This window comes from Abramis brama, assembly GCF_963993115.1.
Source record: "Abramis brama genome assembly, chromosome: 23".
NCBI classification, from domain to species: Eukaryota; Metazoa; Chordata; class Actinopteri; order Cypriniformes; family Leuciscidae; genus Abramis; species Abramis brama.
Window position 1 is genome coordinate 26028719 of NC_139985.1, and position 22537 is coordinate 26051255.

Below are 22537 nucleotides of genomic sequence, written 5' to 3' on the forward strand. Positions count from 1 at the left end.
GATCCTTGAAAGCCGTTCAGCACCAGAATGAAGATTTTATCCCTTCCAACAACCATTCTGATCATTATAGACGGATGACAGGGGGTCTATGAAACTGCTGTCACAAATCAGACTTGCATGATATTTGTATGTACTTTTACAATATCAATAAATCCAAAACATTTGGTATCGTTTGAGAATTTAGCACTATATATATTACATTTTTGAAAATAGTGTTTTCAAATTCCCTAAAAACAAAAACTTAGAGAAGTCTTCCAGTGCATTATGGAAAACCACCATCTTCCAACAAACCCGTGGGAAACTCTTTCCGCAAACATCTGGAGATCCCAATTATGTGACTTTTATGAAACAGTTTTTCCATCTAATGTTTTTGTTTTTTTTAAAACTTCTGGATGGGAGTGAATGGAAACAAACAAAACAATAAAATTGGAGTCAAGTCACACATTCATGTCATTTAATGGAGGTTACTTTCATACAGGTTCCAACATTGAAAAGAATCCAAATTTTCAAATATAGTTATGTAATTTGGACCACAGCCTCGTAGTGACATGTTTTCATATCCTATAGTCCTTGTAAAACAACCATTTAATATATCAAAATTCTCTGATTTCTATATACTTCTAAATATTTCCTCCCCTGAGTACTGTTAATGTTGTAATAGAAAGGGGTTTACAAAAAAACAAAACAAAAGCTTTGCCGTATTTACAGGATGGCAGCATTAAACATTAGACATTAACAAAGCGTCCACCGACAGTGCATAGCTTAGAATAGCCGTATATATGCCTTGTAGGTGAATTTGATGGTAAACAGCTATGTTTTAACGTGTACAGCTTCCAACATTCCCAAATGAAAAGATGAAACAAAACATGTTTGAACGAATAAAAAAAGTAAAACATTGATACTGAATCCATGAAGGCACCACAGAAGAATTTTGAAGCGAGAAAGACGCTCTTAAACATACTGACAATGAATTCATGATCGGTTGAGTAGACTTAGTGTGCAAAAAGACATTGAATGTAAAAAAAAAAAAGTGTTTCAAACACAAACTAAAATATCATTTACACTTAATCAGCGCTTCTTATGAGATGTGGCAACATGGATCTAAAATCTGCTCGTACCTTAGTTGAAAAGAAAGAATATATAACATTCAAGGTGTGAATTTGAAATGGACAATGTTACCATAACCCAACGCCAAAGTTCTCAATCGAATAAAATGTTGTGTAAAATCTAAAATTGATGTGTATTAAACTAGGCAACATCCCAGCAGCCACTGTTTGCATTTTGAATGAAAGGAGAAACAGGCCTGCATACTTTTAGTTTAAGAAAAGAAAAATGAAAGTAGACGGTGTTGTTTTAAAAAGTGAGTTAAAACACTGTCCAATCTCTATCCAGCTCCCACAAAAGCATATATTACCCATGCAGCGCCTGTTGCAATCTTTTCTCGTCTCTTTTCTTTTCCAACTCTCATTAAACAGAATCCCTCCATTGGAATAGTAGTGACCACATTCCCACCTGGGTTCTTTACACTGCAGTGCCTCCAAGTGGATGCTGGAGCTGCTCAGTATTCCTGGCCAGACTGGGGGTGTGGCAGGACTCCAGTGGAAAAACAGGACAGTCAGTCATTGGTTACTGCAGGATGATTGACACTCAGACCCGACTAGTAGGATGGACATGGTAGGTGCAGTTCTGGATGTCGTTCCCTTCACCGACACCCTCAGAACAGCCACTGTTTTCCCTCCGCAGGGCTGGGAAAGAGAGAGAAAGCTTAGCCCTCATTTAAATAAAAAAAGAGTCATCCTCATCACTGCAAAAATAAATTGAAATTAATAGAATTATATATTATTTAAACGGTAAAATATTTACAGATTATGGTTGAATGTGTTGTACTTTATTTAATTTATGCTAATTTAAATAAAAAAAATGGTTCGATTTTCAATACTGTATTCCTCTAACGAGAGATTTTTTTAATACATTACAATAATAAAAATGAATTAATCGCAATTAATTGATTCTAAAATAAAAGTTTGTGTTTATATGTGTGTAATTACAGTATATATATATATATATATATATATATATATATATATATATATACATATATATACATATATATTATATAGTGCGTGTGCGTGCCTGTGTATAAATATATATATATTTATACAGTATATATACATATGCATACACACACACATGTATATAAATATTAGTATATACACATATATTATATAAACACAAACTTTTATTTTAGAATCAATTAAATCGCGATTAATTGATTTGACAGCACTAGTATTTTTTTAACATTACAGTTATGAAACTTTGTGAAGGAAAAAAAAAATGTTTAATTAAAATTAGTTTAAAAAATAATGCAAAAAAATCAATGGTACTAAAATAGGCTTTGCTGTCCCCTTATGTAAAATATAATTTCTGTCTTTCTTTTTTTATATTATGGGGTGCAATTTGTTCTGGCTTGACTAAATACTGAAACATACAGATGTTGGACAGATATGATGGACAGATATATGATTGTGGTTTCAAGTTCAGACTGTGTAAATATTTGTTTTGCTTCATTATGACCGGCAGTTGATGATAGTGTCTGTCTGAATGAAAGGGTATGCAAAAACACAATAGGAAATGTAAATGTGACATGTCTGGATACTGACAGCTCTCTTCCTCGTCCCCCTCGGGCAGCAGCAGGTGTCCATGGCACGGGCTGGGCAGGGTGGACTGCATTTGGCCCTCCTGACTGGTTCCCAACTGCAGCCTGCGCATGTGACGAACTACAGCTGTGGCATTAAATGCTTGCTGTGAATGATAGCAAGAGAAAGATAGCCACTGAAATCAGAAACCACGCTTTACACCTTTGCAGTACAGACTGTCTCAGATGAGGTCCTTCCACTCTCATATGCAATGATTTACCTTCCACTTGCTTTTGGCAAAGTTCTTCTTGATTTGGGCACTGACAGATTCATGGATGTTCTTATCCAACGCTGTGTCTCCAGCAATCCTGAAGTACAAAACACATTTATGTTCAAGTTTACAATGTCTCATCTGGCTGTATATGTGCCAATACAAGCAAAATATATTTTTGAGTAGCCAATCTGTTGTTTTAAGGCAGGGATGGACAACTTCGGTCCTGGAGGGCCACTGTCCTACAGAGTTTAGCTCCAACCCTAATCAAACACATCTGAACAAGCTAATCAAGGTCCTCAGGATTACTAGAAAATTATAGGCAGGTGATTTTTTCAGGGTTGGAGCTAAACTCTGTAGGACAGTGGCCCTCCAGGACCGAAGTTGCCCATCCCTGTTTTAAGGCAACGGTTCATCCAAAACGCAAAGCTATGTCATTATCTATTCCCACCTTTGTTCCAAAGTTGTAATGCTCACTTTCTCACTACAGTTTAACTCTTATGAAGGTACAGTAGATAGTCAACCAAAATGCCTACACTCTCAAAAAAATAAATAAATACATTTATTCAGGCCCTATGACGCACTTCAATTTCGTTCACTTTACTTAAACATATCTAATTAGCAGTAATACGTATTTATAGTTAATGAGTCAAACATCAAATATTTAAATAGTGTCATCTATGTAATTTATTTATGTTTGATCAACTCAGTTTAGCTAGATTTAGGAAAGAGGAGTGCCTTCTGCACATGCACTCAAGTCTTGTTCAGTTTAATTAAAATGAGCTGAAGTAACATAATTTTTATGTGTTCAATCAACCTAATATATTTAAAATTGAACTTTACTTAATTCATTTGTGTTACTTAATTCATTTGTGTTAAAACTATAACATTGTTTTGTCTGTCTGTCTGTCTGTCTGTCTGTCTGTCTGTCTCTCTCTCTCTCTCTCTCTCTCTCTATATATATATATATAAAACACTCCTCTTTCCTAAACCTAGCTAAATTGAGTTGATCAAACTTAATTTTCATAGATGACACTATTTAAATATTTTATGTTAGACTCATTAAATATAAATATGTTGAAGTAAAGTGAACAAAATTTAAATGTGTCATATCTATGAGGGTCCTGAATAAAGGGGCCAAAATTTCAATCGCAATTTACTGAAAATCTTCCCATCAGCCACAGCTCTCAAACGTCGCTTCTGTGTGCTCAAACGTCATATGACATGATTGGTTACGACATTAGTGAAAACCAATGGTATTCGACATCATTGATGACAGGCCTGGCTCAACAACTTTTCATATGTATTCAAATATATTAATGAGATGTTAAAGCTGTAGCAGATTTTCAGTGAATAACGGCATAAAATTATAATGTATAAAGCATAATGTAATTTTGCAATGTTCATTTTTTTAACATACAGCCTCATACTATTTAATCAAATATTAACACTCCCTCGCAACAACATCTCTTCTCTGATGACGTGTAACATGTAGTGTTTCTTTATGGTTATTTTTTGTCATTTTCTGAGCTCTACAGCATCCACCTTTCTATTTACTTTCACTGTAGAGAAAAGAGCAGCATAAACAATATTCAAATTATTCCTTTTTTGTTTCATAAAAGAAAGTTATATGGTTTTGGAACGACACAAGTGTGAATAAATGACGCTTATGGAAAGAATTCCACAAGCTCTACATCATCTGTAACAGGGAAAGGTATTCATTGTGTTCTTGGATCCGTTGACAGATGTTTGAAAGGTGATGGTTCATGACAATGTCTGATTGCCTTTTCAGGCAGTAAAACCACAACATCTGGTAATAGTTATGCCAATAAATATCTGTATGTAAGCAGTCATTTTTTTTTAATTGCTATAAAAGAGACTGTAAAACACAAAGTATTAAAGTGCTATATGTGAGATTTACAGTATAATTGTTGAAGATCAGTCTCAGTGTGGAGTCTGAACTCATACCATGGGTGCTGAAGAGCCTGTTCACACGTGTAACGCTGGTTGGGATCTTTTTCCATTAAATGCACAATAAAATCTTTGGCTGAGAAAAGAGCACATTGTTAAAGTTAAGAACATAACTGTTTCCATAATGTCATTGAGAAACAAAGGAAATGTCAGAGAAAAAAAAAGAAATATTTTGACTCTCCAAATATATTTGACAGCCATTATAGTTTGATAAAAGAAAATGTTTAATCAGCAATAAACTTATGAAAATGTAACATTACAGAAAAAGTTTGTGCTATACCTGAGTCAGAGATATCATCCCAGTATGGCGAATCAAACTCATACTCCGCCTTCAGGATCTGCTCAAAGAGCTTGGCATCATTCTCATCGTAAAATGGCGGATAGCCACATAAACTGAAAAGAGACAGACAGATGGTGAGCCCAGTTAAATTCTTATGAACAAATTCAGTTCATCAGGTACAACATTAGGAAATGATAGCTGAAGAGACAGAGAGGAGAGATAGGATGTAAAAATGTAAGAATACACAGTAAAAGCAGCAGCAGTAGTGGCACTCACAGGATGTAAGCGATGACCCCGATTGACCAGCAGTCCACCGCTTTACTGTACGGCTTCTGTGCCAGAACCTCAGGAGCTGAAGATCAGGGTAAATAAGATCAAACATCAATTCACACGTTTATCCATTCAGCCCAGCGGGTCAAAAAACTTCACAACGGACTATTTTTGATTAAATAAAGCAATAAGTCCCGCAAAGTGAATACACTGTAATGAATATTTTTATGGAGTAATCGTTTTATAAAAGCAATAAGCCCCTTGAAGCCGTGTTTTACAGTGTATTCACTTTGCGGGACTTATTGCTTTTATAAAACGATTACTCCATAAAAATATTCATTTCAATATTTATTTTTTTCATAAAATAAACACCAGCAACAAAAAATATAACGTTATTACACATTTATTCCTCCGCCAAGCAATGCAGTTCCAAAGAGGTCGGAGGGCGGAGCCAGGCGAAAGCAACACATGCAGCAACAAAGAATCACAAACGGCAGTTGCGCAGTAACACTAATGTAATGCGGTCACAGGTGGCGGCTCAACCAATCAGAATCAAGGACCAGAACTATCCGTTTTATTAATCATTCCCCTTGACCCATTTGTGATTTCTGCAAATAATTGAGGTACCACCTCACTTCAAATATTGCTATGTGCACTTAATTAATTGGTATATCATATAATCAATTTGTTATTATAATACAATCAATTGAATATAATAAATTATATTGATTATTTATTAATTACTAATTAAAATTGTTAATCGATTGACGGACATTATTTGGCTGGAAACCCAAAGGCTGTAAGTTCAAACCCGAGAAAGGATAATCGTCATCACAATGTAATTCATGGAAACAAATTACAAAGGCTCCAGTAGTGTGACAAAAAACATGTTTCCTATCATATTCAGGTTATCCCTGTTAGATTTTACAACTATGTTAATTTTATTGTTGGGGAAAAACTGGTAGTATTCAAGATGAGAATACTGGTTGTGGTTGTAGACACATTTTTAGATATGTTGTTGCTTGCTCCTCTGCAGTCATCCATGTATAGTTGGCAAAGAGACTTATACCCAAGTTCACTTCTCACTTCTTCTGTATAAATAACCTACATCTAATCTCCCTGACACACATACAGGATATTCTTTAGAATTGGGTGCACATGGAACCAGTTTCAACCAGTCATTTCTAAAGCTATGAAAACTTCCAAGAGATAAGGTCAGCAACTGAGGGCATACAGGTATACCAGAGGTTCTTACAACACACATTTTATCTGCACATTTTATCAGAAAAGATTGATGTTAGACCAAGTTTACACCTGGAATTGAACTACATGTCCAGACAGAACATTTCATTGATATTCTCAGTTGTTTTATGTGTATTATTCCCTTCAAGTCAGAAACAAATAGTGTTCAAATCCTTCATCCAGATACATATACCGTACTTTTTGCATATTTGCATATGGAGGCGTGTCTTACCTACATATCCAGGAGTGCCACATGCTGTGCTCATCACACTATCCGAACCCTCAATCTTTGACAGGCCAAAATCGCTGATCATGATTTTGGAGTCTTCATCCAAACTGTAGTACAGCAGGTTCTCTGGCTGAATCAGAAAACAGACACAAAAAGGTGATTGAAACTTTTGTGTGAGTGGTATATACAACACACAGAAAATGTAATTTTTTTTTTATTTTATTTTTATTTAACAGGACAATGCATATTAACAACAGTATGCCTGTAACATGCCAGAGTTAGCCAGTGGCTAATTTTCATCTGTAGTCCTGTTTGCCAGATGTACAGTGGCACCCTAGGGAGAGTACAATTTTTTTAAGAATTTGCATGTAAATACAAATATGTCTGCTACAGCGTAGCTACAGTAGACGGTAATTATGAAAATATAAAATCTCACTAAAATTAGTTAACGTTAATATGGACGTTTACTGTCACACTGGGTCAAGTGATCAGACACACACACACACACACACACACACACACACACACACACACACACACACACACACACACACACACACACACACACACACACACACACACACACACACACACACACACACACACACACACACACACACTCTCTCTCTCTCTTTGTATTCACGTGTTAGCAGAGAGACGAAACTAACCCAGGCAAGAATCACACTGAACATCCTTCACTGCACTGGTTACAAACAAACAAACTTTGCATAAAGACTAGCATAACTCATGTTAACTGTAACACCAGAAACCATGAAGGAAAGTGGCTGGTTAGAAATACTGTTTGATAATAACTAACTGTTGCAAAATTTTAAGGGTTGATCAACCCTATTAAATTTACTTCTTGTGGATAACAATGTATATGAGCAAAACTCATAAAAAAGTGCATTTACACTACTGTTCAAAAGTTTGGGGTCAGTATTTTTTTATATTTAAAGAAATTAATGCTTTTATTCAACAAGGATGCATTAAATTGACTAAAAGTCACAGAAATGTAGCTTGAGCAGCAAATCAGCTTATTAGAATGATTTCTGAAGGATCATGTGACACTGAAGACTGGAGTAATGATGCTGAAAATTCAGCTTTGCATCACAGGAATAAATTATATTTTAAAATATATTACAGATATTTAAAATTTCACAGGTTTATTGTTTTTGCTGTATTTCTGATTAAAAAAATGCAGCCTTGGTGAGCATAAGAGACTTCTTTCCGAAACATTAAAGAATATATATTACTTTAACTTTTAAACGGTAGTTGTAAATGAAAATAAAAAGCTAAATATTTCTACATGGTTTCTAGGGTGTTCAGGTGGTTGCTAGGTGGTTACTATGTGGTTCAGGGTGATTTTTTATTGGATATTTACTGGCCAAATTCCCCAAATATGGCTTGAGTCACTCATAATAAATACATTAAAAAACATAAACTGTTGAATAAATATAGTATAAATAATGCATGTATATTGGTGGAGGGGGAGTGGGGGGGGGCACCAGGAATTACACTATCTGGACTCAAACTCACATCTCCCAAATGAGAACCAGGATTCAATGTGAATGAGTCAACCACTAGACCACGACACTGACCTAAATGACAATTCTTAAGATGAAATGCAGTACAGATCCTTCATTTTGAACTTATTCTAAAGTTTCAAAATGGGACCGGAGACACTGATTGATCCATTTACCTAGAACTACTTTCCTGTTCTCTAGGGGCAAAGACCCAACTATTAATATCAAGAGCACTATCAAGGACTCCTGAATGAAATGATAAAGCTGGATGGGAAGAGAAAAGGAGACTTTAAACTTTCAGAACAGATTTCTGACACTGAACCGTTGCTTTAATCTGCTTGATCTGCCAACTGCCGCCTCACCTTCAGGTCTCTGTGCACAATGCCCATGTCATGCAGGTATTTCACAGCGTCCAGGATCTGCTGGATGAGCTTACTGGCATCTTTCTCAGTGTAAAATCCTTTTTCCACAATCCTGTCGAAGAGTTCGCCACCGGACACTCTGCCAATGGAAAAACAGAGAGATGCTTGCAAAGCCGTCTTTCACACACACCAACGCACATGCTCACTTCTCTCTCGTTTCTTTACCCGAGACAGACTGGCGCACAGCAGGATCCCAGCAGAACCACATGCTGATGCTGTAGCGCATCATAACCACCAGATGAAGCTGTTTTACTCATTTTATGTTGAAAGACTAGGCAGTCACTCTCCCTCTCTCTCTTACACATTTACTTGCTCAATCTCATTGTGGTAAACATCAAAGATGACTCATTAAAAGTGCGGTAGTAAGAAGTCGATTTTATTCCTCAGAAGTGGTGACACTACCTATACTAAGGAAATGTATAATTGTTCTCTTGCCCTATGAATATTATGGTAATATAATATAAGTTTGGACATGTAGCATCTACCAAGGTAGCCTATTATTGTTTAAAGTACTTTGGAAGAGCAAGTAAATTCCATGGTATTTTAATATGCCAGTTACTGGTATAAATCAAAGTAAAATACCATGTGATACAGTAGTACTATTCTTTTGTAAGGATGATCTAGGTTTGACAACAATAGCATTATTATAAATAGTTAATTAAAATAATAATAATAAAACAAACATTTAAAGGAAGAGCTTCTCCACCCTTCCTAAAACACTATTTGCTTTTTCTATTTGAGTGAATTTCATGGACATGTCAAAAAATGCCCAGGTCATATTTCACATTAAAAATCAAAAGAACAAAAACAAAAGAAGTACTATTTTTCATGCAGGTTTTTGTTTTTATTTTTTACATGTGACATTTTCTCTTCCAATTATAATTACCATCCCCTTCTCTATAACAGGGTTCCTGGAGTCCCCAACACTGCACATTTTGCATCTCCTTTCTCCAGCCTTGTCCACACTAATACGTTTTCTTTTGAAAATGCACCTTTTTCTCTCCGTTTCGAGACTTTTTGAACAAAGCTTTTTAAATTTGAAAACGGCGTTTCCGCGTTGTAGTGTGGACTGTGAAAACTGAGGTATTTGAAAACGATGACTCATGTTTATTCATCATGTGACGCACATTGTACCATATTCTTGTTTATACCGCTATTGTGCCTGTTATGTGCTATTCGCTTTCTACATTAATCCGGATACATTTGAAAACGACGATTTCGTTTTGGATTTGTACTGTGGAAAAACAATGACATTACTTACATTGTAAAGTAACATTTTTGGTATACTTTATGGTAGTATTTGTTGTAATTAATATAATTTAGACTAATTAAAAAAAACTTATTACAGTAATGAGAATGATCTGTTTGTTTTGTTTTATAGTAATGAGAATTTGAAGTTTTTCACATTATGGTAATGAAAATTGTGCTTAATTGTCATGAAAATAATTTCACAATGCAATCAATTGCATTGGTCCTGAAATGTATAACTTCTTTAAGACATGTAACAGGAATATAATTTCTTTAGATTTTGGGGTGAAATATGATCTGGGCATTTCTGTGAGATTCACCCACTTGTGGAATGGACGAGACACGCTGTCTATGTGCGTGTCAGGTTACAGTGACACATTATTCAGCAGTGAGTGTTTTGTCTGTTCGCGTGTGTAGGATGAAGGCAATGCTGAGGGTGGGATTTCATAGTCTGTGGTATTTGAAGCATCAAGACTGTGGGTGCTAACGCACACACACACACATATATATATATATATACGCACACATACAGAGTTAATGTCTCGCTGAGTTGAAAGCCTTGGCAAGCTTGGAGTCCTGCTGTCTGCATGCAGAGCTGCCATCACCCGGAAAATACGACAATGAACATCTCTCGCATCCTTTTCTGTCATTCTGTCGCTCTTGATCTCTCTGTTAACACAGCTGTAGTGGAAACCGACCCTTTGCTGTGTTTCTCTCTCCATCTTTTGTCACCCGTGATATAATCTGTCTCTCCTCTCTATATACACATCTAACTCTCTCTCTACTGACATTTCGGATGGTGGGTGTGAAGAAGCAGGTGTGAGCATATTTTCCTGGCTCCGTTCAGCTTATGCTCCTGTGTGCGTGTGGTTGTTCAGCCTTTTCCTTGATTTCTCAGTGGAAAAGACAATAGCGAAGCTCTCTGGCACATAAGTAATTAAAACAGGTTGACACTATGACACGGCGAGAGAGAGCCGAGGGGGGTGACACAGAGTCATGCATTACCTGCTCCTCTGTAGCTCTATGGGGCCTGTTAGAAAGACACACGATATATTCTAGTATTGTGTCGTGTGTCTCCTGTGGGTTCATCTAGATGAAGTGTGTCATTATTTCGATGTTTCGATGCCGTAGGTGATTCTCTGCAGAAACATTTTTTTGTTATGCTGGTTGAAAGTCTCCTCATATCCTGATAGCAATCACTCTGTTAAGCGGTCTAAATGTATTTTTTTATAAATATATGTCGTCTGTGGAAGGTGTAGGACCATAGAATGTTTGTTCAATCGTATCGTTCTGTCCGAACGGTCCTATAGCATGTGTTCCCTGTCGGTTAATTTCCCTCAAAAGTTCTAAAGTCTCTGAGGTGTTTTCAAATCATTTCTCTGTTTGTTTGAGCATCCAGACCAGGGGTATGTCTCCCTAAGAACTATGATCTCAAGTTATGTCGTTATTAACATAGATTCAGTGTTTTCTGAAACCATATGAACATTTGCAAACAGAGTCGCATTTTTTTAAAGAAAATGTCAGGCTCTTTAAGACCTTATTAAGATCTGAAGATATAAAATAATACTGTATATTAGGGGTGTGCAACAATGACAAAATTATTATATCTTGACAATTTCAAAGACTTCATTGATAACAATAATTAGATGATATTTTGGTGAGTGAACAATAATTAGATGATATTTTGCTGAGTGTGTTTTTGTGCTGGTACCATGGCTGGTTTAGGCCTGTTATTGACAGCTGACTCACAAAGACATTCATATTATTGCGGTGGTCAGTTCACAGCAGTGACAGAAATTTACTTTTTTTATTACAGGGCAATATTTGCCACCGTAAATTGATTTCCAGGGGCATTTTTACCTATGTAAGGGCTTTTTTTCCCCTAAAATTGTTAGATGTATGCATCATTGACAATGAGTTGTCTAAAATGTAACTCACAATGTTAATTTACTGTTCATTTAAATGTTGTATAAAATAAATCTCACATTTGCAATCGTGATGATATTTGGGGAAAGTGGCACTCTAGCTCGTGTGATATTGTAATATAACTACACCATATGATATAAATATAAGACAAAAACTCATTGGGGCAAAATTGGGGCCCGTGTATCTTGAAATTTGGGGGCATATAACTGCATACATCATGCAGTGAGAGCGTAAGTGACAAACTCGATGTCAGCTCGCACATCGTTAAAACAATAATTACGATATAATCATAGACTATACGTATCGCACACCCCTACACACAAAGAATGAACTTACAATTGAACTTTGAGACAGTACGTAATACGCTGTGTAAATGCTGTCAATTGTCAAGTGAACAAGCAAACCACAAAGAAAGAATAATAAAAATCATACAACGCTAATTAGATCATTTTAATTTGCTTAAGTATTTAGATATGACTAAGTTAAAGTGTCATCTAAAATTGAAGATCTCTCATAAGTAAAAATAAGACTTTTTATGACCTTACATTTTTGAATCAAATGTAATACTTTTTAAAACTTAACCCTGAAATTTATGTGGATGAAACTCCAGCTCTCAACCCGTGGTTAGAACCATCATTTCTTGTTAGTGTGACGTGGACTTAACTAGATCATGCTCACAATAAGCAAGCTAACATGCAGTGCATTCTATGTCTTTTATTCCGTATATATTTCAAATTTCATTCTACATCTTTTGAAAACTTTTTTCGAGGTGTACGCAGGAGTGTATGTACTCTAGTCTGGGGAACTTTATTATTTTTCTTTATTATAAAGAAATCTATATTTATTTTTCTTTATTATTATATATTTTTTTTTCTTTATTATAACTTTATTAAGTTGTTATAACAGTCATGACTAAGTAATTTCCCTAACAATGCATCATACTATGGTAGTTAAGCAGATACGTCGTTGTACAGAACGTACCATGCAGTGGAAATGCGCCAAAAGTGAGCCGTACCGAACCGAGCCGTACCGTACCATGCAGTGGAAAAGCGCCAAAGCGTGCCGTACCGAACCGAGCCGTACCGTACCATGCAGTGGAAAAGCGGCATTAGTAGATCTTGAGCTCAGAGGAAATGACACTTTTTGCACTATTATTTTGGCTCACTCTTGACATGCAACTTTGAAGATGACAATAACGTCATAAACCTACTCTACTCATTGTGGAATGTGGTTATGCTGGCTGAAAGCGTCTTCACATCCTGATAGCAATCACTAAGTTAAGAGGTCTAAATGTATTTATGTGTCTATATATCGTCTGTGGAAGGCGTAGGACCATAAAATGTTCGTCCAATCATTGAATTCAGTCCGAATGCAATGATACAATGTCCTATCTGCCTGTCAATGTATGTATTTCCATACCTCCACGCACCTTTTCGCGCAGATATCAAACGTCGTCAGCTTGTTTCATGCTATGCAGAGTTAGACAGACGTCAGTCACTGAGCAGCGCAACCGAAACAACAGCCACCATTTACAGTTTCTCCTGAACCAAAACAACAGGCTTATGCTGTGTTTACGCCATTACTACTGTAATTTCAAAGAGATGAATACCCGTGACTTGAATTTATGCGTTTCAATGGCAACACTATCAATGCCGAAATTAAACTGCAGCAGTCAGGTGGTACAGGTCAGTGCTCTTTTAGTTGTTTATGTTCATTATTATTGTAACGTTATGTGCTTTGAGACATGAGGTAGTTTAACGCCGTCTCTCGTGATGCTTTTGTTTGCTCCCTGATGTGTGTGTTCATGTGTTTTGAAGGAGGCGTGGTCTCATGCTTTCAAAGCTAGCTCGCTATTGCTAGCCTCTCTGAAAATCGCCTACCCTACCTTTAACTGAATGTTATTTATAATGAAATGAAAATGTATAAAATACAATACAAATTTTAAATCTATATTAAATGCAATAAGTTGAACTAAAGAGAGCTTTTTTGAGCCCCAAAGTAGGACTTAGGTCCATTTTTGTATGTCATTTCATAGTTAAAGTACTTTTATTGTCTTTGAAATCTGGTTAAAATGTACTGCTGAATGTCCTGACAAGCATTTATGGTAAACTAAACTATAATGTAATTTTTATTGAAATGTATAAATCATGTATTTAAATATTTGTAATAACACATTTGTAATGATCAAGCTGCAATTTACAAATTAACATTTATTAGCTCTAAATGTAATATCAAATAACACACTACAGTTAAAATTATAATCAAGTACTATACACATACTTTTTAGTATGTTAGTCAGGACATCAATATAAGTGTACTTTAAAACATGACAAAAGATAATTAAAACTTAAGGTCCTTGCACATTGAGTCTGATTTTTTCATATTCGTCATTCAGTGGCTCTGAATTGTCAAAACACCTCTCAAAATGCTTGCTACTGATGCGAAAAACGCAGAAAATCGAACAATTAAGTACGCAAGTACGCGAATGTGATGATGTCAAAGCTTAACCAGTGCATTGCAATCATAGCAATTTCCGCTAATGCCATTATAGTGTCTCCTTTGGCTGAGAATGTAACATATACTTACACTGTGTTATGGAAGAGTTCTGACATATTTTAGAATACAATTAGAACACAATTAGAACACATGTGTTCATGTACTTATGTAGAGAATATTTTGGGTCTAAATGTCTACATTTATGTATGGTAGCAATAATAATAAATGCAATAATATCTGTTCTCTACCTTTGCATCTCTCCTGCAAGTCTTGTGCTGTACAAATGCTCTAAAATACAGCTTTTGGCCTGCATTTGGATTGATTCACCATAAAAGCCATGCAATATCTAAACTTGGAGAGCCTTTAAGTCACGGAAATGAATGAGTTCGAGATAAGGAGCTAAAAACGGCAACCAGCACATGGCAGCTGCACTAAGATAATAGCTGAATTGTTTGGAGGTCGGCTCATGTACTCTGAGTGGAAAGCTGGAAATATGGGACAACAGCAAAGTTAAAATAAAAGATCAATCACTCACAGTTGCATGACAAGGTAGAGGTGTGATTTACACTCATAGATGTCCTCCAGGGAAACTATGTTGGCATGTTTAATCCTGAGAGAAAGAGAAAGGTGGGAAAAAAAGAAGAAAAAAAAACATGTCAACCCAGAGATAAGGCAAAATATCTAGTCTAAGTACTTGGTGCTTATACTTCCAGAATAAAAAGTAGCATCAGAGACCAAAATGATATACAATCATTGAACAAAAAGTTCTATGATTGTATATAACTTTACACAGGAAAGGTTAGTTAAGTGACTTCATCACACTAAAATCATGTTGACATGCTGTTTCTGTCTTGTAGCATACCTTTGAAACAGTGAGGAATTTTTGTGCTGTCAACCAAGCTTAACTTGTACTGAGCATGAATTATTCCTTTAAAGGGATAGTTCACTTTAAAATGAAAATTCTGTCATCATATAAACACCCTCATGTTGTTTCAAACCTGTATGAATTTCTTTCTTCTGCTGAACAGAAGGGAAGATATTTAGAAGAATATCAGTAACCAGACAGTTTCTGGTCCCATTGACTTCCAGAGTAGGAAAAAAAACATACTATGGAAGTCAATGAGACCAGAAACTGTCTGGTTACTGACATTCTTCTAAATATCTTCCTTTCTGTTCAGCAGAAGAAAGAAATTCATACAGGTTTGAAACAACATGAGGGTGTTTATATGATGACAGAATTTTCATTTTAAAGTGAACTATCCCTTTCAGGCACAAAACCAAGAGCATTATATGCAAATCTTTTTGGGTGGAGGCGAAAGTGTCAAATTAATGCTTCGTTTTAATTAGTGCTTCACAGCGCATACTAACAGGTGTAATAAGTCTGTCTCCATGAAAGCTGATCTGACCCCAGATCTCTCCTCGTCCAGACCAATCTCTGCCACAATGTTCTAGACCGTTAAACTGACCCAGAGATGCGTCATAAATATTTACCCAGGGGATCTGGAATCAGGTTTCTAGTTGTCTATACCCTGAGACGCAATGTAAATATGAAACCAGGTCTGAGTGCATTGAATCCTGAAAAAGAGAGTGAGAGGAAAACCAGACAGAGGGTTTCATCAAATGTCTCATGCCTATTACAAACATACTGTAGGACATGTTACTCACAACAACATAATGTGACATTTGCAGAGCAGATGGCACAGTGAGACACTCGTAGCAAGAAGGCAACAGGCACATCTCACAAAAGCATGGAGAAACAGGGTTTCATCTTTAATTTGATCAGCGGCCTTCAGCGGTTCTATAAGAATTTTTCCTATCCATTTTCTTCTCCACAGGGATTTCAAAACATTCTTCAAAAAGAGTTACAATCAACCAAAGCTACAAGACTAATCACAATATCACAAACTTTCATTTTGAGCAAAAAAAGTATTTGAAAAATGGATAACATAAAAGAACTAAACATTATTATTATTATTATTATTATTATTAAGGAATGAACTACTAAACTACTCATTGGGAATTATGGAATTGAATCAGAAATGACAAAATATTGAAACTTTAAATTTATATTTTTGATTAAAACATTATTTAGTTTGGGACTGCAAGATTCATTAGATTACATTAGACATTTGATTCAAGTCTGATTTTTAAGATTTATTCAGCATAAAAGTTCAAATTAATTTGTCAAAAGTGGTAGTTAAGGCATTTATAATGTTACAAAACATTTCTACCGGTATTTCAAATAAATGCTGTTCTTTTGATTTTTTCAAGCTTTTAAAGAATCCTGGAATTTTTTTTTGCATGGTTTCCACAAAAATATCAAGCAACACAACTGTTTTAAACATTGCTAAAAATAATAAATGTTTCTTGAGCACCAAATCAGCACATTAGAATGATTTTTAAAATAGATCATGTGACACTGAAGACTGGAGTAATGATGCTGAAAAATCAGCTTTGCCATCACAGCAATAAATTACATTTTAAAATATATTAAAACAGAAAAGAGTTAATATTTCACAATATTATTGTTTTTACTGTATTTTATCAAATAAATGCAGCCTTGCTGAGCATAAGAGACTTGATCTTACCAACTCCAAACTTTTGAATGGTAGTGTATATTTTTATATAAATTAATAAAGGCAGGGCTTGACAGTAACGTTTTTGCGTACCAGTCTACAACCACTGTTGCTAGCGGTTTTCCAAAGTTACAAGCCACTCATCATTTTTATATTATCTCATAATTTGGCAGCAGATATATTAGGCTGCTGTCACTTTAAGACCTGACGCACAGATCCATTATACTGTTACACATTCGTTTTATTTCTAAACTGTTATGTTTTTTACGTTTAAATTACGTTTACTTAAAACATAACTGACTGTGTTTACATGAATACTCTACAAGACCGGCATTATGACATTATTTTGTGTATTTAAGTGCAATAAGCAGCAAAAAAACACAAAATTTTGTACTGAGAGGCGGCTTTATCTGCACGCACTTTGGGTGTGAGCACAAAATCTGTGGGAATTAGTACAATTATGCGCAATACTCGAAATCCCACACTGAAATTCAAGCCCTGTAACACCAACAATATTCATCCGTAGCAAATGAAACGAGTGAGTGAGGAGAGGCGGGTTTGTGTGTCACTCGCTGTCAGAGAGATGAGAGAGCGAGAAAGCGCAGCTAGTATGGTGTATCTATTCTGCTGAAAATGAGTATTGGAAGTGTTTCAGATATTTCAGTATCGTTATGTATCGAAACATTTATATTTTTGACAACATTACATTGCACTTATTTTATTATATAAGATCCTGTTTTAAAAGACTACAGTTGAAAAATGTATATACAGTATTATATATAAAATTCAACCCACCAAAGTGGCTAGTAGGAATGACTGCGTTACACGCCACTTCTGAAACCCACCCACATTTGACGGGATGGTGGGTGTTAATGTCAATCCCTGAACATAGGTGTATTATATGTATCCACATATGAAAATGTTTATTTTACGTATTTTACGTGGTTCCATAGGTACAAGATGTCATCATCATACTCAATCCCAAATCTGTCTGACACAAGTTTCATCTTTGTTTGATGGCGATTCGGGGAAGTCCAAATAAACGAATCGCATAATATGAAGTAAACTCTTCTAGAAACAGGCAGCAGTGAACACTGCGTAGGAACCCTGAGAATCAGAACGCAGCTTGTGACATATTGAACAGACTGTACTTCCCTCCCACACAGCCTTGAGTTCATTCAAATTAAATATGCCGTCTATTCTGACTAAAGTCTATGAGGGGGTGGATTTTGTGTTGGTCTAGTGCATAATAAAGAAGAGTTAAAGAAAATTGTATCAACTAATGCCACGCATCTTCCTCCGTGACCCCTGACTCTCAGTCTTCACTGCCCCCACAACAGCCAACAGTCCAGCGGATTTTCATTGACTTACAGAAGGACTGCGTGAGTGTGTGTGACATGCGGGGGCTCTAATTGAGCTGAACGGTGGAATCCCACACACCTCCCCACTGGCAATACGACACGACAGAGGCACCTGAATGAGTCACTGAGGATCTCTTCCACTCATTCTCATTCTTTCTCTCCCTTCAGCAACATGTACACTCACCCACTCCCCTTCTCGCCTTCTCTCCTTTCAGGCATACCGGTGGCCTCGTCTTTGCCTCCTTCAGAAACTACACATCGCTCCGACCCACACAACTGTGGGCAGGCACGATTCCACAACAAGAGTATTATTGTCAATGAAAACTATTGCTATTATAAATGATTAACTATTTAATTCTCACTTATATAAAATCAAAAAGTATAAATGTGATAAAATAATTTAAATTGTTGTCTTTGAAATTAATGCTGATTTAATAGGTCTTGAATGCATGTGTGTGGCGTCCAGTTATCATCTTGAAAATCAAAATTATTTTGTGTTTTTATTTTGTGTAATAATACCTTAAGTCCTATTCACACCAATGAAAATATCTATACCAATAATGATAAAGATTTAGTTTAAAAATTCTAAATGTAAATGTGAATGACACACCACAGCTATAACAATAACAGCACAGAGAAACAATATCATTTGGATCACTTAAAGCCAATCAGAATCTATCCTGCTTTAAAGAGCTGGATTATTTAAAGGTGCAGTGTGTAATATTAACAGCTAGTGGTTGAAATGGGAAATCCTCAGACTTGACGCTCACGCGGGTTGCCAAATTGAGAACAAGAAACATGAACAAGCGCAATTGACAATGGAAGGCGACGAGCCTTACACTAAGTTGATTTATCCATGTTGAATATGTCTCTGGACTGATGGATGCTGAGGTTTTTTAGGTTGGGTAGAATATGCAATCTCTGACCCAGTTCGTTTGCTTGCGTCCATGGTTGCAATAAGCTTTGTTTTCTGCCAGCTGGCAACCCAGGGGTGTCGAAATTAATACTATTGGGTAAATTGGCAGTGGGCGGGATCACATAGACCAAAACAAAAACAGACAATCCGACATGGAACTCACATTTCGAAACAGAATAACATGCTGCAGCATTGTTTTTGAAGAAACAAGCATGTGAACTTAGCATGTTTTCTAAATATCTGCAAACATTATATGTTATTTTTTTATGCTTAAGTACAGCACCTTTAAAGTGGCAGATGACATAACTGCAGTGCAAGTTTATAATAAACAGAACTTTATTGTTATAGATTTCATTATAGTTAGTTTTTGGTGTGAATGGGCCTTTAACATTTGGAAGTCTGATCAAATAATGAGTCAAGAAACATGTTATAAATCATGGCGAATTACTCTTATTGTCATGCTGGAATAGAAGGTCATGTTGAGTACACTGTATTGTTGGATACAATATTCTTCGCAGTGTACGGGCCATTTATGGCATTTTATGCATACAAGAAATATGCACAGTATACATACTGTGTGAACTACAATGATAATAAGAGTAGTTAATCTCTGTCTCCATAAAATGCTCTATAATATGCAATACATTTAAGTATATTTATTTGGTAACACTTTATTGTACAGTGTCATTTTTACAAGTTACATGTAGGTACTATAGTAATTACTATAAATTGTGTATAATTACATGCAATTAACCCTATAACACCCTAATCCTAACCATATAGTAAGTACATGTAGTTAATTATTATTACTCAGGACTTAAATGTATAATTAATTACACTGTAACACAGACACCTTACAATAAATTGTAACCCTTTATTTTAAGGTTTTTGTGTTACAGTGTAATTACACACATTAATTAACATGTATTTTAACATGTTTAACATGTTTGTAATTAGGCATAATTTACTATTACTATAGTAAGTACAAGTTATACAAGTAACAAGGGCACTGTAAAATAAAGTGTTACAGAGAAACTATTGTTTAGTTTATCCAAACAGAACTCAAAATAAATTTCAAAGATTCCACACTGTGAACTTCGCTAACTTTGGCAAATCCAGACTAGTTGTTTTCCAGTTTGGCCATCTGACAGATGATCTGAGCAGATCCAGTCTGTGCGGCTGAATCATAAATTCCCCAGAGATTCCAGTATGATGGTAGTCACAGTTACCTTATGAATGTAGAAGTCATGGTGTATTTATAGCACATACCTGCAAGTATGGAATGCTGTATAACGCTGAACTTAAATTTAATGTGCAACTTTCAGTGCAACTGCAACTAACCCTCAACCAAACCCTAATCCTACCCTAACCCAATAGTAAGTATATGTTGTTAATTAATATTACTCAGAATTTAAATATATAATTACATTCTAACAATGACACTTTAACCCTTGTATGGTGTTCGGGTCTGTTGGACCCGTTTTCATTTTTTATCAAAAGAAAAATGATACAATTAATTATTTTTTCAAACTGAGACTCATTGGCCTTGGCTCATTTTCTGTGAGGAATATATATCAGAACACATTTTTAATGAAAACACACTGTACACCCCCCCTACACATTTATATTACACACAGGATGTTCGGGTCCACTGGACCCGGAGCTAATAAAAGTGTGGAAATTGTAGGTCCTGTGTACCTTTACTCTGTCCTCCTCCTGTCAGGGCCTGCTGTTAGTGTGTGTATGTTCTTGTATATGGTATATGAGGACACAAATGTGTATAATGACATGGGTATTACAACGTAAACATGGTTTATGACGACATCTGTGTCCTCATACTAAAACATACTAAATGGTGTTTTTTAAAATTCAAAAAATGGCAAAAGTTTTCTGTGATTGGTAGGTTTAGGGGTAGGGTTAGTGTAGGGGATATATTATACAGTTTGTACATTAGAAAAACTATTATGCCTATGGAGAGTGACCGTACACCACATATCCAAGTGAGTGTGTGTGTGTGTATGTGTATGTGTGTGTGTGTTTGTGTGGGTGTGTGTTTTGTGTGTGTCTGTGTGTGTGTTGTGGGTGTGTGTGTTGTGGGTGTGTGTATGTGTGTGCATGAGTGTGTGTGTGGGTGCGTGTGAGAGAGAGATTGTGTGTAAGTGTGAAAGAGTGCAAGAGTGAGTTTTGTGTTTCTACTCCTGCCATTCCCACACGAGGTTGCAATTCTTAAATGTGATCTAACAAAGGTAAAGAGAAAATATTAACCATATGCTGTTTATATTGCTTGTAATTGGGATGAAGTAAACATCTGTTGAGTATTTTAACATAACATTTTTGATTGTGTTGAATTAAAAACCCAAAAATGCAGCGGGTCCACCAGACCCACGAACACTGGCTGAGTAACACAAATATGAACACCACACAAGGGTTAAAATAAAGTGTATCGAAACTTTTTCTAAACTATTATAACCCTGCTTGAAAAGTACAAAGTACTTGCACTCGCTCCTCAATCTGTCCCAGGGTGCCTTGCGTTCTGGTGTGCACAGTAAGGTCACTGAGCCCGTCTTCCCTTGAGGACGCCCTGTCGGATTCACAGTGACATAATCTGGACATCTTACACAACGCTGACATCACAATCCTGCTGTATCATCTCTGTGGGTGACAAAGACCGCGGGACTGTCCCTGCAGTAGATTACTGTGAATTGCTTTGAACAAAAAACATGCTAATCTGTTCAGTTAAGATATAAAGTTGTGCCACAAGGGCATTTGAGACAATAAAGACTTGAGCTGTTCAAAAACCTAGAGCTGCCTCGCTGTCTATGCACTACATGGGCAGCTTTCCCAGCCTTCTCGTTCAGATCAGACTCCACCCACTTTACAAACAATGGACAGAACCAATTCCCTACCCTACAATCTTTTTCTTTTCCGATAATCCGTTTCATTCGGGATATCCCTTAAACGCATTGGGACATCATTCACTACCCTCCTCTTAAATCAGTTTTTAAAGTTAGACATCAACCTTCTTGGTCTTCCTCAATCAATTCATTATAAACAATATGACAAGAAAAAAATATATATAAAAGAATGCCTGTTTCCCCATTCATTTTTTGTAAAAATTGTATAGGGTTGCTAACGACCCGAGGTGTGTAACAGTGTAAGTATATTTTTTC

General features: G+C 36.0%; 1 protein-coding gene across 2 annotated transcripts in view; it reads right to left on the reverse strand.

Moving 5' to 3' along the window:
* Window positions 1–440: 440 nt before the first annotated feature.
* camk1b (calcium/calmodulin-dependent protein kinase Ib) overlaps window positions 441–22537 on the reverse strand; it is a 63360-nt gene continuing 41263 nt past the window's right edge. For both annotated transcript variants that reach the window (XM_084101369.1, XM_084101368.1), the window contains exons 4-12: window positions 15050–15124; window positions 8785–8923; window positions 6903–7029; window positions 5435–5510; window positions 5159–5271; window positions 4876–4954; window positions 2917–3004; window positions 2661–2802; window positions 441–1745 (exon numbers count right to left, since the gene is read on the reverse strand). In XM_084101369.1, coding sequence (XP_083957495.1) covers window positions 1648–1745; window positions 2661–2802; window positions 2917–3004; window positions 4876–4954; window positions 5159–5271; window positions 5435–5510; window positions 6903–7029; window positions 8785–8923; window positions 15050–15124 — 937 coding nt within the window. In that variant the 3' untranslated portion in view covers window positions 441–1647. The remainder of the gene's footprint in view (window positions 1746–2660; window positions 2803–2916; window positions 3005–4875; window positions 4955–5158; window positions 5272–5434; window positions 5511–6902; window positions 7030–8784; window positions 8924–15049; window positions 15125–22537) is intronic.